Raw genomic sequence first — 12,495 nt, forward strand, 5'->3', positions numbered from 1 at the left:
AACATTGTTGTGCAAAAACAAAACTACAAACAAAGAAGCTTTCGTTCAGTGTTTTGTAACTCTATACTCTAGGGCAGTGGTTCCCAATTAGTAATTTCTGTGCCAGAAATTCACTCTACTTAAAAATAAAGTGTGTTTTTTACAAACTTGGAATGTTCCAGAGCCCCTTGTGGTCCGTTCAGAATGGATCCGTGACCCACTTTTGGACCACGACCCACCAGTTGGGAACCACTGCTCTAGGGATCACTGTTAAATACTATTCATTTCAATGCCTGAACATGGCTGCGCAAATGCAAAATTGCAAATAATGTGACGTATCTGAATTTTTGTTGCTCTATTCCAAGCTAGGAATGTCTTTTAGGTACAGTCCGTCACACCTAATTGGCCTGTGTGAAATGCTGCAACAATACAATATTAAAGTTTCAGTGTAGTGTGTCCGGAAATGAGGACAGGTTTAAGTTAAGCATAATGAAGTACAAGGTGCAGCAAATCCAAAATGTGAGGTTATTAAAGGATTAGATTACAAAAATATTTTAAGCTCCGTGCGAATGGGCATTAATTCAGTGACTGTAATGATTATTTACACCTTTAAAGCAGCATTATTTTGTGTACAGGCATTTTATAGTTATTATATTATATGGGTGAATAAATCCAATATATTGATATGTATAAATGATATTAAGGTTATCGAGATAATACCTACTTTTGAGGTTTGGCTTAATGCAAATATTTGCAAAGCCAAAATCCAAACAGTGAGGCTGGTTTCAGCATGTTCTCAGCAGACTTTCCTGTGCTACAGATCGACCAGTGTTTGTCTTTTATGATGTGATATGAAATTCATTTTGTAAATACTTTCCACTGATCCTTGTGTGTGTGTGTGTCTATATGTCTTATCAATTTCATCTCTTCTTCTCTAGGTGGTTGGGATTTGAGAGTAATAAGGTACCTGGACTTCCATGCACATTGAAGTGCTGTTTATCTCGTTGGGATCAAACTAGAATAATAGTTCCCCCCTGTGGCCACTCTGTTTATTGCTCTGTTTCTTATGCTCTAGATTCAAGGCATTGTGCCAACTGTTTATACTCAACATATGAAGAATGTTATATCTGGATCAGATAGTGTGCAGTCTTGGCTTACTGGGTGTGTTTCAACATTTCTTTAATTTTATATAACCTGGAAGGTTGTCCAACAAGACCATGTGGGAACACGAGAACTCACTTTCACATTTAGTTTTAGAGTCATTAGAGTCTAACATCTGACACAACTCACTGATGCTCAATCTTTCTGTCATGGTATGTGGGAAATTACTTTAATTTAGTGCAAGGAACCATTTTAGGAACTTAAAACATGATTTATTTGAAGTTTGACAGCTTAAATAAATACATGGATGGATTACTGACCATGTCTATGTGGCACAGGCCCAGGGGCCCACAGTGTCAGCACCCCTCACCCCTTCCCCCCAAGAAGACGCTCAAAATGACTACAAATAGACACAAAAGTATATCAAAGAGACACAAAATTATATCAAAGAGACAAAAAAAATGGCTACAAATGGACACAAAATAGCCACAAGGAGACATAAAACCGTCTTGCTTCTGTGTAGCAGAGGTGTTAGGCCCAGGAGCCCACTGTCTTATAATCCACCCATGCATCAATATAGAGTAAAAAGAGTGAAATTCATGCTTAGACAATTTTCATTGTGTTAATAAAACAGGACATTAGTATAATTCCATCCAGTAATAGACATTAAATCAGCTCAACATGTGAACTAACAAACAAAAATGACACGCATCTTGTCATTTTTGCCACCTGATGTTTCGTGGATCTTGTCAAAGTCAGTGAAATGTCCAGTAAATGGTCTTCATGCCAGAGTAAAGCAGCTACTCAGCACTTACCCCTCCTTGTGTAAGAAAACCCTCACATCGCTGTATATCTTCCCCATTGCCTCAAAGAGTGGGCTAACGTAGGTGCGTATGAACATTGAGTTGAGTTGAGTCAGGCATTGTAACTCAAGCATAACAGTCTTAATGAAGGGAGCAACAGCCCAGATGTGCCAGAATGACAGACAAGCAAACGCAAAGCCCCAGAACACTGACAAAGGGATGCCAAACAAGGTGGTTAGGATGCGATAACAGCAGTACTTTGACCCTGTGAAGGTGACGTAGCTGGCTTTCCACACTCCACCCAGACTGTGTGTCCCAGCAGGCTCTGCGATCACATCTTCAAAGGAGACCTACGGCAATACAGAGAGGGTTCATTGATTTACTGTGTTTGGTTATACAGGCTTAAATGGTCAGTTCACACAAATCACAAATAAACTTGTTTTTCCAATTACTCCAGGCAGCATTTAGCCAGGCAGTACAGTACACATACACAGACCTCAAAATGAGACATCAAGTACATAATATGATGATATTTATATTATAATGGAAACGATTCATAGTAAAGACTGTGGATTATCCTGAGTAAGAGACACTGTTTCTGGAAACAAATGCATTTTTTTCAGTGCTTTGACTGTCACTGTAGTGGTAGATGTGTCAGCAGCAGAGATCTGAAGCCCTCTGCAAAAGAAAAATTGAATCTGGATGTAACAATACCAAAAACTCATGGTACGATAATATCACAATAAAAGGTCTACAATGCTGTATTTATCATGATAATAAAAAAGAAAAATGATGACTCAAAAAACATACCGTTATTAAAAATAAATCTGATGTGATTTGTCACCATATTCTTTTTGGGTCTAAGCATTATTTTATACAGTCTGTACTCTGAGTAAATTACGTCTTTTCAAGTCAATTTTGCATGCCGTGGCTTCAGGGCACTTGGATTACGACGGACGAGCCGTTCTAACGTTTTTGAAATGCATTAGCGGAGTTTTGTTACATTTTCAAAATGTGGGTTCCATGCATTTCAAGTGTAGCTGTTATTCCGGCTAGCTGTTATCCTCCGATACCCCAAACAAGTTTTGTGGATTAAAAAAACTATACACTGGACTTCTTGTCGGCATGAGGGTGAGTAAGTACTGTCTGTATTTTCATTCAAAAGTGGCCATTTCCTTTAAACATTGTTTTTTGGTCAGTTTAAGGTTGGAGGAACATTTTAAGCCAAAAACAAGAGGGGTCACTTGTTGTCCCATTGTGCTGTGTAAACCTCAAAGCTTCAGGCTAGATTGCTAACAACACAGTTTTCACCATGGAATAATGGATAAATAATCACAAAAGTCATTCAGTGTCAGCTGTGGCTCAGAAGGTAGAGCGGTTCATCGTCTACCAATCGCAAGATCGGCAATTCGATCCCTTGCTCCTTCAGATCACATGTCGAGGTATCCCTGAGAACCCAAATTGCTCCCCATGGCTGTTCCATCGGGGTGTGTGAGAGTGTTAAAGAAAAAAATCTGAGTAGCAGGTGGTACCTTGTATAGTAGCCTTGGCCACCAGTGTATGAATATGTGTGTGAATGGATGAATGTGACTTGTAGTGTAAAAAGTGCTTTGGGTGGTCGAAAGAGAGACTCCACAGTTCAAGGCTGAATAACAAAGCTTCTGGAAGGGATATAACTGCACCAGAGCTCCCTTTGGAACAGCTTGATGGCTAACGTTAGCTTCTGGGCAAAAAACAAACAAACAAAAGGAATAAAAACAACAACATATAGTGGTAACATATAGTGTCCAGTATGTCTTTTTTCATAGTTATTAACACCTGGTGGTGACACAGATTTGTTCATGAATCTCTGGAAAAGCTCCATTGCAGAAATACAGTGCACAATTTATTTTTTAGAAAACATTACATTAGACATTATTTATTTTGATTGTTGGAAATTAGCTTATTTGTCCCCCTGCTACTGTGGTAGGTGGATTAAAAAATCTACCAGCCTCTCAATAGATTACCATTGTTTTTTGGATGGTAAATTAAGCAAATATAGCAGCCACTTCCATATTTTACAGGCATTTGGCTTGTTGCTGGTGATAATTTCCAACCCTGTTTATTTCACTCTTGCCTGTTCAGAGTTTACTGAGTTTACTTGCCTGGTGGGCAAGCAAGTCATCGAACCCTGACAATTTTCAACAAGAAGACATCAGTGAAATAATCATGTAATATCTTCACAAAGAGGTATCCTCACAGTCCCATGACAGTATCAAAACATTTTTTATTGTAATATCGCAAAATTCTATATTTTTTAAGGACTGGCTTAAAGCTTAAATGTTACTCAAAATGAACCCTTTAAAACTTCCCAGGTAACTGAAAGCTTCAAATTGCAACCAATATTTTTCCATAATTTTGAAGTTTAATTAAATGTTAGCAAAGGCTTCATAGTTAACAATCTGTTGTGCATGACAACACACACAGTCAAATCAACAAGTCAACCATGACCCAGTGTTAGAAAGAATTATCTCAGGCCTTTGCTTTACCAGCTATGATAATAAAGCAAACACAGATTATTTTCACCTTGACCACATCCTCATTGATTTGCTTGGGGTCTCTGTTGGTGAGGTCAATCTCCCTGCTGAGGCTGTCCCTCCTGATCATCGGCCTGTGGCTGTCGTTATCATACTCCATGGTCCTGGTCTCTGACTGAAGGAGCAGGCTGAAGCTGAGATAATGAAGCGAAAGTTGTGAAGAGGTGATGAGATGCCCTGTGGGCGTGGCAGTAGTCAGAGCCAAAATTGGAAGTGGCAATTGAACTGAAACGCCACACAGTTTTGTTTTTTTTTCCAATCCAGGAATGCCAATGATGACTATCTCTGTCAAAGATACAGAAGGCACTGCTGACATGCAACACCAAGTATAGGGACGGACACACACACACACACACACACACACACAGACACACACACACAGACACACTGTCCTTCCTTTTTGTGACAACTCACAGTTAAAGTGAGAACACACAACTTTTCAGCTTCCCCCACCCATGTTGTTCCTGTTGGCGCCACTGTTGCACAAACAACCAAATCGCTTTCTGTTTCCCTCAGAGCCTCAACTATCACAGTTTCCAATCTTGGTTATCTAACATTCACTCTGCTACTGGGAATACTGACTGCAAAGAACTTACACTGATACTTTTCGGTAACAAGAGTGCTTTCTTCTTCCTGTTTTGGTAGAACAGTGGTTGATGCACTTTCTTTGTGCTGTAAATCGAGCCTTCATTTCCCCAGCCTGGTGGCAGACAGACAGAATTGCATAGTGAAAGAGAGGCTTATTAGGGAGACAGTCAAAATGCAGATGGTGTCTATAGATATGACAGTGCACAATCAACATTTACTTAATAATGATAAATTAAAAAAAGCATGTTTATTGCTAAAATATGGCAATTTTTTCTAAGGGAAGCATGTTGAAGTTCACACTGCCGTAAGAAGGTGCTATACTGCACAACAGTCAGTATGGTATAAGATCATGTTTAATTCATTTCCATCCACATTGACAAAGTGACAGGAAAATCACTATGTGCATGAGCGTGCACTGGTGTGTATATGTATGTCTCAAAATGTGTGTGTGTGTGTGTGTGTGGGTGTGTGACCAAAGGTGACAGAGATGGTGATGGATGTTTTAAAACAGTGGTTTGGTTTTTATTGCTGACTGTGTATTGGCATGAATAAGCCAATACACAGCGATTATCAGTAAGCAATCTGCTACATCCTGTTTTTACAGGATTGTGATGGTGAGGAAGAGGAAGTGGAATGTACACACACACACACACACATGCACAGAAATACATTGAGATATACCTGTTATAAATCAGTTCAGGATGGACCCAAATGCAGAGTAAGAGGCAGGTTGACGTTTTCAACAAAAAGCAAGCTTTAATAAAGCTGATGTAGGTAACAGAAAGTCCAAATGACAGAAGAACCAAAACTAACCGAAAACCAACTGGGACAATACGATGAACTCAGGTAAAAAGTCTTAACAAAACACAAGACACCAGGCAGGAAACAGAGCAGGGAACAACACCAAGAACACAGGGATGAGCACAGGAATGAATGCAGAGGAACTGCCAAGGAACAAAGGGAAAACACACAGGTATACACACAGAAAACATCACAACAAGACACAGCTGGAGTAGGTGAACACGGGCAAAATGAGGGAAATGTGGACTGGCAAACAACAAGGGTGTGGCAGGGAACACTAGGGTGGAGCAAACAAGAGTAATCCAGTACAGGTGTGAAGGGAAGACTCTGGGAACAGGGAAGGACTAACGAGACAGGTGTGACAGAAAACACACAAAGACAGGAAGTAAAAGCAGACACGACACAGGAGGAGAGAATCTACAAAATAAAACAGGAAGCAGATTAAACATGAATGAATAACATGAAACAAGGAACACAAACAGAAAACTCCAAAAGTCCATAGGATAACAGAATATGAACAAAAACCTAGTATTATGCCAATACATGTACAGAAACATGCACAACATGTGCACACCCACCATTCGCATGGAAAGGAGTCCATCATATATTCTTCTAAGGCATATGTATATCCCCTGTCCTGCTGACCTTAATATCATCCATGCAATAGTGTTGTAACAGACAGTGGTTTAAATATCTGTTTAAATCACAATGATGAGTATAAAGTGGAGAGTAATTAGTTATCCATATCTATTGTTGCCATTTCTTCCCCTAAGAATACAATAATTTGAAGTATTTCTTCTTTTCTCCTGAGCTAAATATTTATAGTTTGACATTCCTAAACTTCTGTAATTAAAATTAGGTTCTCATAAATTTTTGTTCCTGGAGCTTAAATTTTTTTTTTACCAAAATATAAACCCAAACCCCAGTATTATGACATAAAGATGATACAACAATCCATTTGCATTACAGTCAATGCTGAAGTTAATCAAATTGTAAAAATCATACAGAGCTGTAACCCCAATGTGAGAAAAAAGCACTGCTTTAACAAAAAGAGGGACTTTCATCTTTCTCATTTTCCTCAGATCAATCACTGTTTTGAAAGGTTTTAAAGAGACTGTGTTTTCTTCATCTTATTTCAGATATTAAGAATTGTTATCCTCTTTTTGACTCACTAAAAAGAAAGTTCACCCTCTGCGGATGAAGTTAAAAATTAAATCACCTTCTATTTGTCACTGTATCAGGTCCAAATTATTGTTTGAACTTGTCACGAGCCTTGTGTGATCATTAAAAAGGACCAGCAGATGCTGCTGGACTTTGATCAGAAGCATCTAAACTGTGGAAAACATGTCATTATAATCATTTTATTTTTTATATTAAAGAATCAAATGTCAATGCCCACTTCAGCTCAGTCGACTACAACACCAGTGCGTGTAACGAACAACCCCAGTCTAGATGTCTAAGTGTCATTCTTTGGCAAGGTGAATGCTGAAGCCTCCGCAGCATCTCCCAGCACTCGTGAGGGTGGGCCGCACAATGATGTCCAGCACAATGTTCCACATCCTCTGCAGCCAGCGTGTGCCGATCTGGATACACTGGCTGCAAGGACCAACCATCCTGTCATGGAAAGAAACACAGCAATTACAAACATAACCCCCAGATCCCAGAAAGAAAGATGTTTTTCTGAAACTTCTTACATAAATTGTCAAATATCTCAACATTCTGGATTGAAACAAAATTTTGTAGGGACAGTCATGGCTGCCAGACGATAAATGCTTATTACATTGATGATCTACTAAATTTTCCTCTACTGCCACTTTTCGTGGTTTTCATTGAAAATGTTTGACAACTATTAAATTGATTGACCGACTACCTGCAAAACAATGACATTCCCATCAGCCTCATATTAGCTGCTAACACGCTAACTAAGATGGTAAACATAGTTAGCGTTATACCTGCTTAACATCAGCATGTGAGCTTGCCATTGTGAGAATGTTAGCATGCTGGTTTTAGCATTTAGCTCAAAGTACCACAGTCTCACAGGGCTGCTTGCAAGTGTCTTATAGGGATGTGAGCACCACAAACGAACTTCCATGAAACCAAAAACTTGTGGGCAACAGCACTCACATAAGACAAAAAAAAATCAAAATGTATAATTTAATAGGGCAACACATGGTCAGACGCGTTTCGGCCTAAGCCTTCTTCAGGGAATCAGTGTGGTTTGATACACTGAAGAAGGCTTTTTTGTCTTTTGTGAGTGCTGTTGCCCACAAGTTTTTGGAATCATTCTGCAACTTGCACCCTTTGTTTTTTAAAAATATTGGAGTTGTGCGTCCTCCTTCCGTAAACTTCCATGAAACCAATGTCACTGGGGTGGAGTCAGAAATTTCAGATGGGTAGCTCAAGGCCTGGCCAAATGAAACCCAAACTATCTGTATGACTTGAGACCATGAGCAGGAAGAAACACTGTCTTTGTGGTTCCCTTAAAGGTCTAGTGTGTAGGTTTTAGTGGCATCTAGTGGTGAGGTTGCAGAACTGAAACATGTGCCAAGCCTGCAAGAGAACTACGGAGGTTGGCATGAAAATATGAAGACGTGAATGGTCTTCACTAGAGCCAGTTTTTGGTGTGTTCATTCTGTGCAACACTCTATACCTAAAGGACGGAGTAGGTTGATTTCTTCTGAATCCAAAACAACCTAGGTCTACATGACCCATATGGCCCCAAAATGACGGTCACAACTTTAAACACGTCCCTAACGTCATCAAACACTTGCAGTTCCGCTCAACTACAAGGTTAGATTTAGGCAACAAAACTATGTAGGTAAGTTTAGGAAAATATCAGGGTATCATGTCATATATGTCACTAAGGTAGCATGCAACACCTACAAGCATACTAGGCTACACTGTTATTACAAGACGTCAATGCTGACTTTGGGAAAGGAACACCAGTCTCTTGGGTGACAGCCCGTGTTTTTGGACCCATCCACCTCCCTTCCTGCCCACCCTATGAAGGCTTCTTTGATTTGTACAACTTTACATGAACTTTGTCACTTTATATGCTATGTCTTTCCTCCTCTGCTCCTGTATTAATTACTATGCCCACTGGAAGGCACCGGCTTAAAATAAACATTTAAATTTCAACATGGTTTAACGCCAGGTTATAGCTGAGCTTCTTACTATGCTCCAAGTAGTGAACTGAGATCGTTAAGCCTACCCTCACTAGTTGTCCCTAGATCAAGGCTGGTAACTAAAGGTGACCAGGCTTTTGCCATCAAGGCCCCGAAGCTCTGGAATTCTCTACCTGAGGAGATTAGGCTGGCTAGCACATTACCTGTTTTTAAATCATTGCTTAAAACATGTTTTTATAGGAAAGCTTTCCCTTTTAATGCCTGATTTGTACTTTTGTTGTCTTATTTTTATGCACTTTGTGAGGCACAAATAAATATTATTATTATTATTATTATTATGATGATTATTGTTTTTTTGGTGAGGGCAGGATGATTCTGGGCTACTTCAGAAAGAACATGGCAGACTCTGTGTGAGAGGATACACCCTGTATGTAGATTTAAACACATCATTCTAAGGTGATGAAAACACAGTTCCTACAGTATATACAGGTGAATATAAACCAAAGGAAACATCGTTATGAATATTATATACAATTTGTTTTGTCAATAAATGCCCCAAAATTCTCCACACTGGGCCTTTAATATGTGCAGGAAGGCCTGATGTAACCTACCAGATGTGCAGGCAGCTGAGGATGGCGAAGAGGAGTCCGGCGAAAATTGAAACGGGAATGGCCAGAAGCACTGTGAATATCCTGTACGCCCAAACCCGAGACACCTCAAACAGGGCATTACTCCAGATCCACACTCTGTCCCCACTGCGCACTGACACCGGCTCAGCAATCACATCCTCAAATGACACCTGGACACACAAAGAGAAAGTGGTGCTGATGCATGTTCCTGTTGAACTTGATCCACGCTCAGAAATAAATTATATCCACTGGAGGGCAGTGCAATCAGCCAAGCTGTTTTCTTTTTCAGCTAATTCACTGCATATGACAAATGCACAAAAGGTGCATAAAGTAATGTTTAATAGAGCTGCTGCATAGGATTGCAATACCTTGAGACAGTCATTGATGCCTCGGGGGTCTCTGACATTAATCAGAGGCTTGGTGTCACTGATTTCCACCAGTGTAGACGTATGAATGTTCTCCTCTTCTTCCAGTGCAGGAGGGGCCCTCCACAGAGTCTCAGGTTCCCCCTCATTGTCATATTCATCAGAACCACTGGCGTCCTCCAAGTCAATCTCTACTTCCTCTGAATCTTCCCCTTTCATCATGGTGCTCCTCCAAACACGTGAAGAAAAGGTAATCCAGAGAGCAGAGTTAGTGCCTGTCACTTCCTTTACAGCTCAGACTGTGGCCGCTGACCGGACCCCTCAGCTGGCTGTGCTCTGAGGTTATATTGGGAACATTACAGTGCCCTGCGTGGTATTTGCAGATGGTCTTTCAAGTGAAGATCATTTTCCCGTGCTGTGGGAGGGATAGGAAGGGTAGGGTAGGTTATAAATACTGAGAGATGGCTCTGTATACACTGATACACCCCGCTGGGAATGCATTCACACAGACACAGACTACACACGGCAAATTTGCATGCATGAGAGAAAAGATGGAGTAAAACAGGTGTTTAAAGTGCACATTGTAGAACTTACAACTCTAATATTTAGTAACACAGGTGTACTTGCCTGATTCTAGTTCCCTCCTTACTGTTCTCTATTATTTCCACATCTGATTTAACTTTAGAAAAGTGTCTTTGTGTCTTGTGACTTGCAACACAATGCTGCCTCCTTCTGGTTTCTCTTCTTAAGAGCAGTCAGATGTGCCCATGCCCCATTCATGTGTGAAATACTGCAAGAATCAGATGGTGCTGAATGTCATGGTTCACTTTAAAATAAACAAATGAATACACAAGACCCATTGGAACACTATTAATATTTTATTTGGACACTCCTCTTGACTTAGAAAAAAAAAATGCAACACCATCCTATGAATATCTCAATTTAATATGACCCTATTGAAATGCTAAGCTTTAAAAGTATATTATCACAGCCTTTTTTCCTTTTTTTTAACTAGGGGGTTGTCACTTTATATAAACTGTATATTATGAATTTCTCTTTTATTTTTGACACATGAAAAGCTAAAGTGACTTCTTCATAAGAATGAACTTGTGTAACGTTCAAGCTCTTGCCAAACAAGTTCACACAATGCTGATTTAGCCACCAGTAATAAGCTCACAGTAAACTGGAATAGTGCTCCGGGGATGAAGTTTTTCTAAAGGCTGACGCAGATGTTAGCGTCAGGATTCAGGCAACAGGATTTTTCCATTGGATTTTGGATTATTGCAGAAAATAAGCTCTGTGGCAAACAAAAGTTTATGATACTTACACCTTTTATTCAGCAAGATAATCTTCACAAATGAGCACTATTTATTGATTTTTGAAGCCTAAATGCAATAACCAAGAGTAAAAAGCCAATGTTAGGCTATAAACTGACTACACTATGGTTGCATGACTCATCATTCCTACCACAACCAGGCTGTAAAACTGTGTTTGGCATAATAATGCTCTGTAGTCTCATTTGGCCACTTGTCAGCAACCACCCTCTTAAAGACACATAAAAGCTTCATAATTCACAAATGGTAATTTACTGACGTATTTTATGTTGTAGAACAAAACATGTACGCTTACTGCACCTTACTGCAGGCATATAACCAAAAACCCATTCAAAAAACCCACTGACCTCAAGGCCAGGGAACTGAGGGTGCTAAAATGCTCTCATTTCCAGGTTTTAGGACTCATTCCTGGAGCACTCTATTGTGGCATCTGCGGCGACTTTCCTGCATTGGCGCACCCAAAGTGATGCGTTTTACCTCGACCAGCCAGTGGTGAGGGAAAGAAATAATACATTGAATTGGTCCTGCCCAAAGAGTGTGTAAAGTAATGGACAAAGCTACCATTAGGTCACACACTGGTTTGTGGACTCCTGTTTTGAAGACTCAAGTTTGGCATTCGGCTGTTGCTACCTTGGTTTTTTGGAGCCAGATGTTACCATATTTGGACGAGAGGATGGAGCTGTAGAGGAATGAGGGGTGAAATCTGACCTATAGACTGTAACGACGCCTCTCAGATAGCCTATCACTCAAGCAAGCCTGTCTTTAAATGTGCATAATTTTAATATTTCATAAATTGCATATAAAATTTGCACATAAATTGTTATATAAAAATTCACCCCATGTACAGTTGGAACAAACTTTGAAATAAGCCACAGAGACCAGAGCAGTTTTTTGTACCGGGCTGTATGCATGTATATTTCTCTGTAAAGTTGGGTCTTTTAACATGGGGGTTTATGTGGAATGACTCGCTCTTGGAGCCAGCCTCAAGTGGCCATTCAAGGAACTGCGGTTTTTGGCGCTTTGCATTGGCTTCAATTTTCAGCCCCGGAGGTTGCTGCTTGTGTATAACTGATTGTTTATAATTCTTATAACAAAATTTAAAGAAAGGAAGAGGGGAGAGAGATTTATTTATTTAGTTATGTTAGATTTGTTTCTTTTTTAATGCCTTTTTTGTTTGGCACTGCTTTTCATTTC

At 39.8% G+C, this 12,495-nt stretch overlaps 2 protein-coding genes across 2 annotated transcripts; both read right to left on the reverse strand.

Moving 5' to 3' along the window:
- Positions 1-1,083: 1,083 nt before the first annotated feature.
- LOC117256313 (caveolin-3-like) lies at positions 1,084-5,867 on the reverse strand. The gene is made up of 4 exons (XM_033625653.2): positions 5,729-5,867; positions 5,056-5,159; positions 4,449-4,593; positions 1,084-2,233 (listed from the first exon to the last, which is right to left on the reverse strand). Exons 2-4 carry the CDS (start codon positions 5,148-5,150, stop codon positions 1,892-1,894), a joined length of 582 nt encoding a protein of 193 aa, XP_033481544.2. The 5' UTR covers positions 5,151-5,159; positions 5,729-5,867; the 3' UTR covers positions 1,084-1,891.
- On the reverse strand, positions 5,778-10,306 carry cav4a (caveolin 4a). Its single transcript, XM_033625654.2, has 3 exons — positions 9,971-10,306; positions 9,585-9,772; positions 5,778-7,462 (listed from the first exon to the last, which is right to left on the reverse strand). Exons 1-3 carry the CDS (start codon positions 10,187-10,189, stop codon positions 7,312-7,314), a joined length of 558 nt encoding a protein of 185 aa, XP_033481545.1. The 5' UTR covers positions 10,190-10,306; the 3' UTR covers positions 5,778-7,311.
- Between the last annotated feature and the right edge of the window lie 2,189 nt (positions 10,307-12,495).

This window comes from Epinephelus lanceolatus, chromosome 1, assembly GCF_041903045.1.
Source record: "Epinephelus lanceolatus isolate andai-2023 chromosome 1, ASM4190304v1, whole genome shotgun sequence".
Lineage (NCBI taxonomy): Eukaryota > Metazoa > Chordata > Actinopteri > Perciformes > Serranidae > Epinephelus > Epinephelus lanceolatus.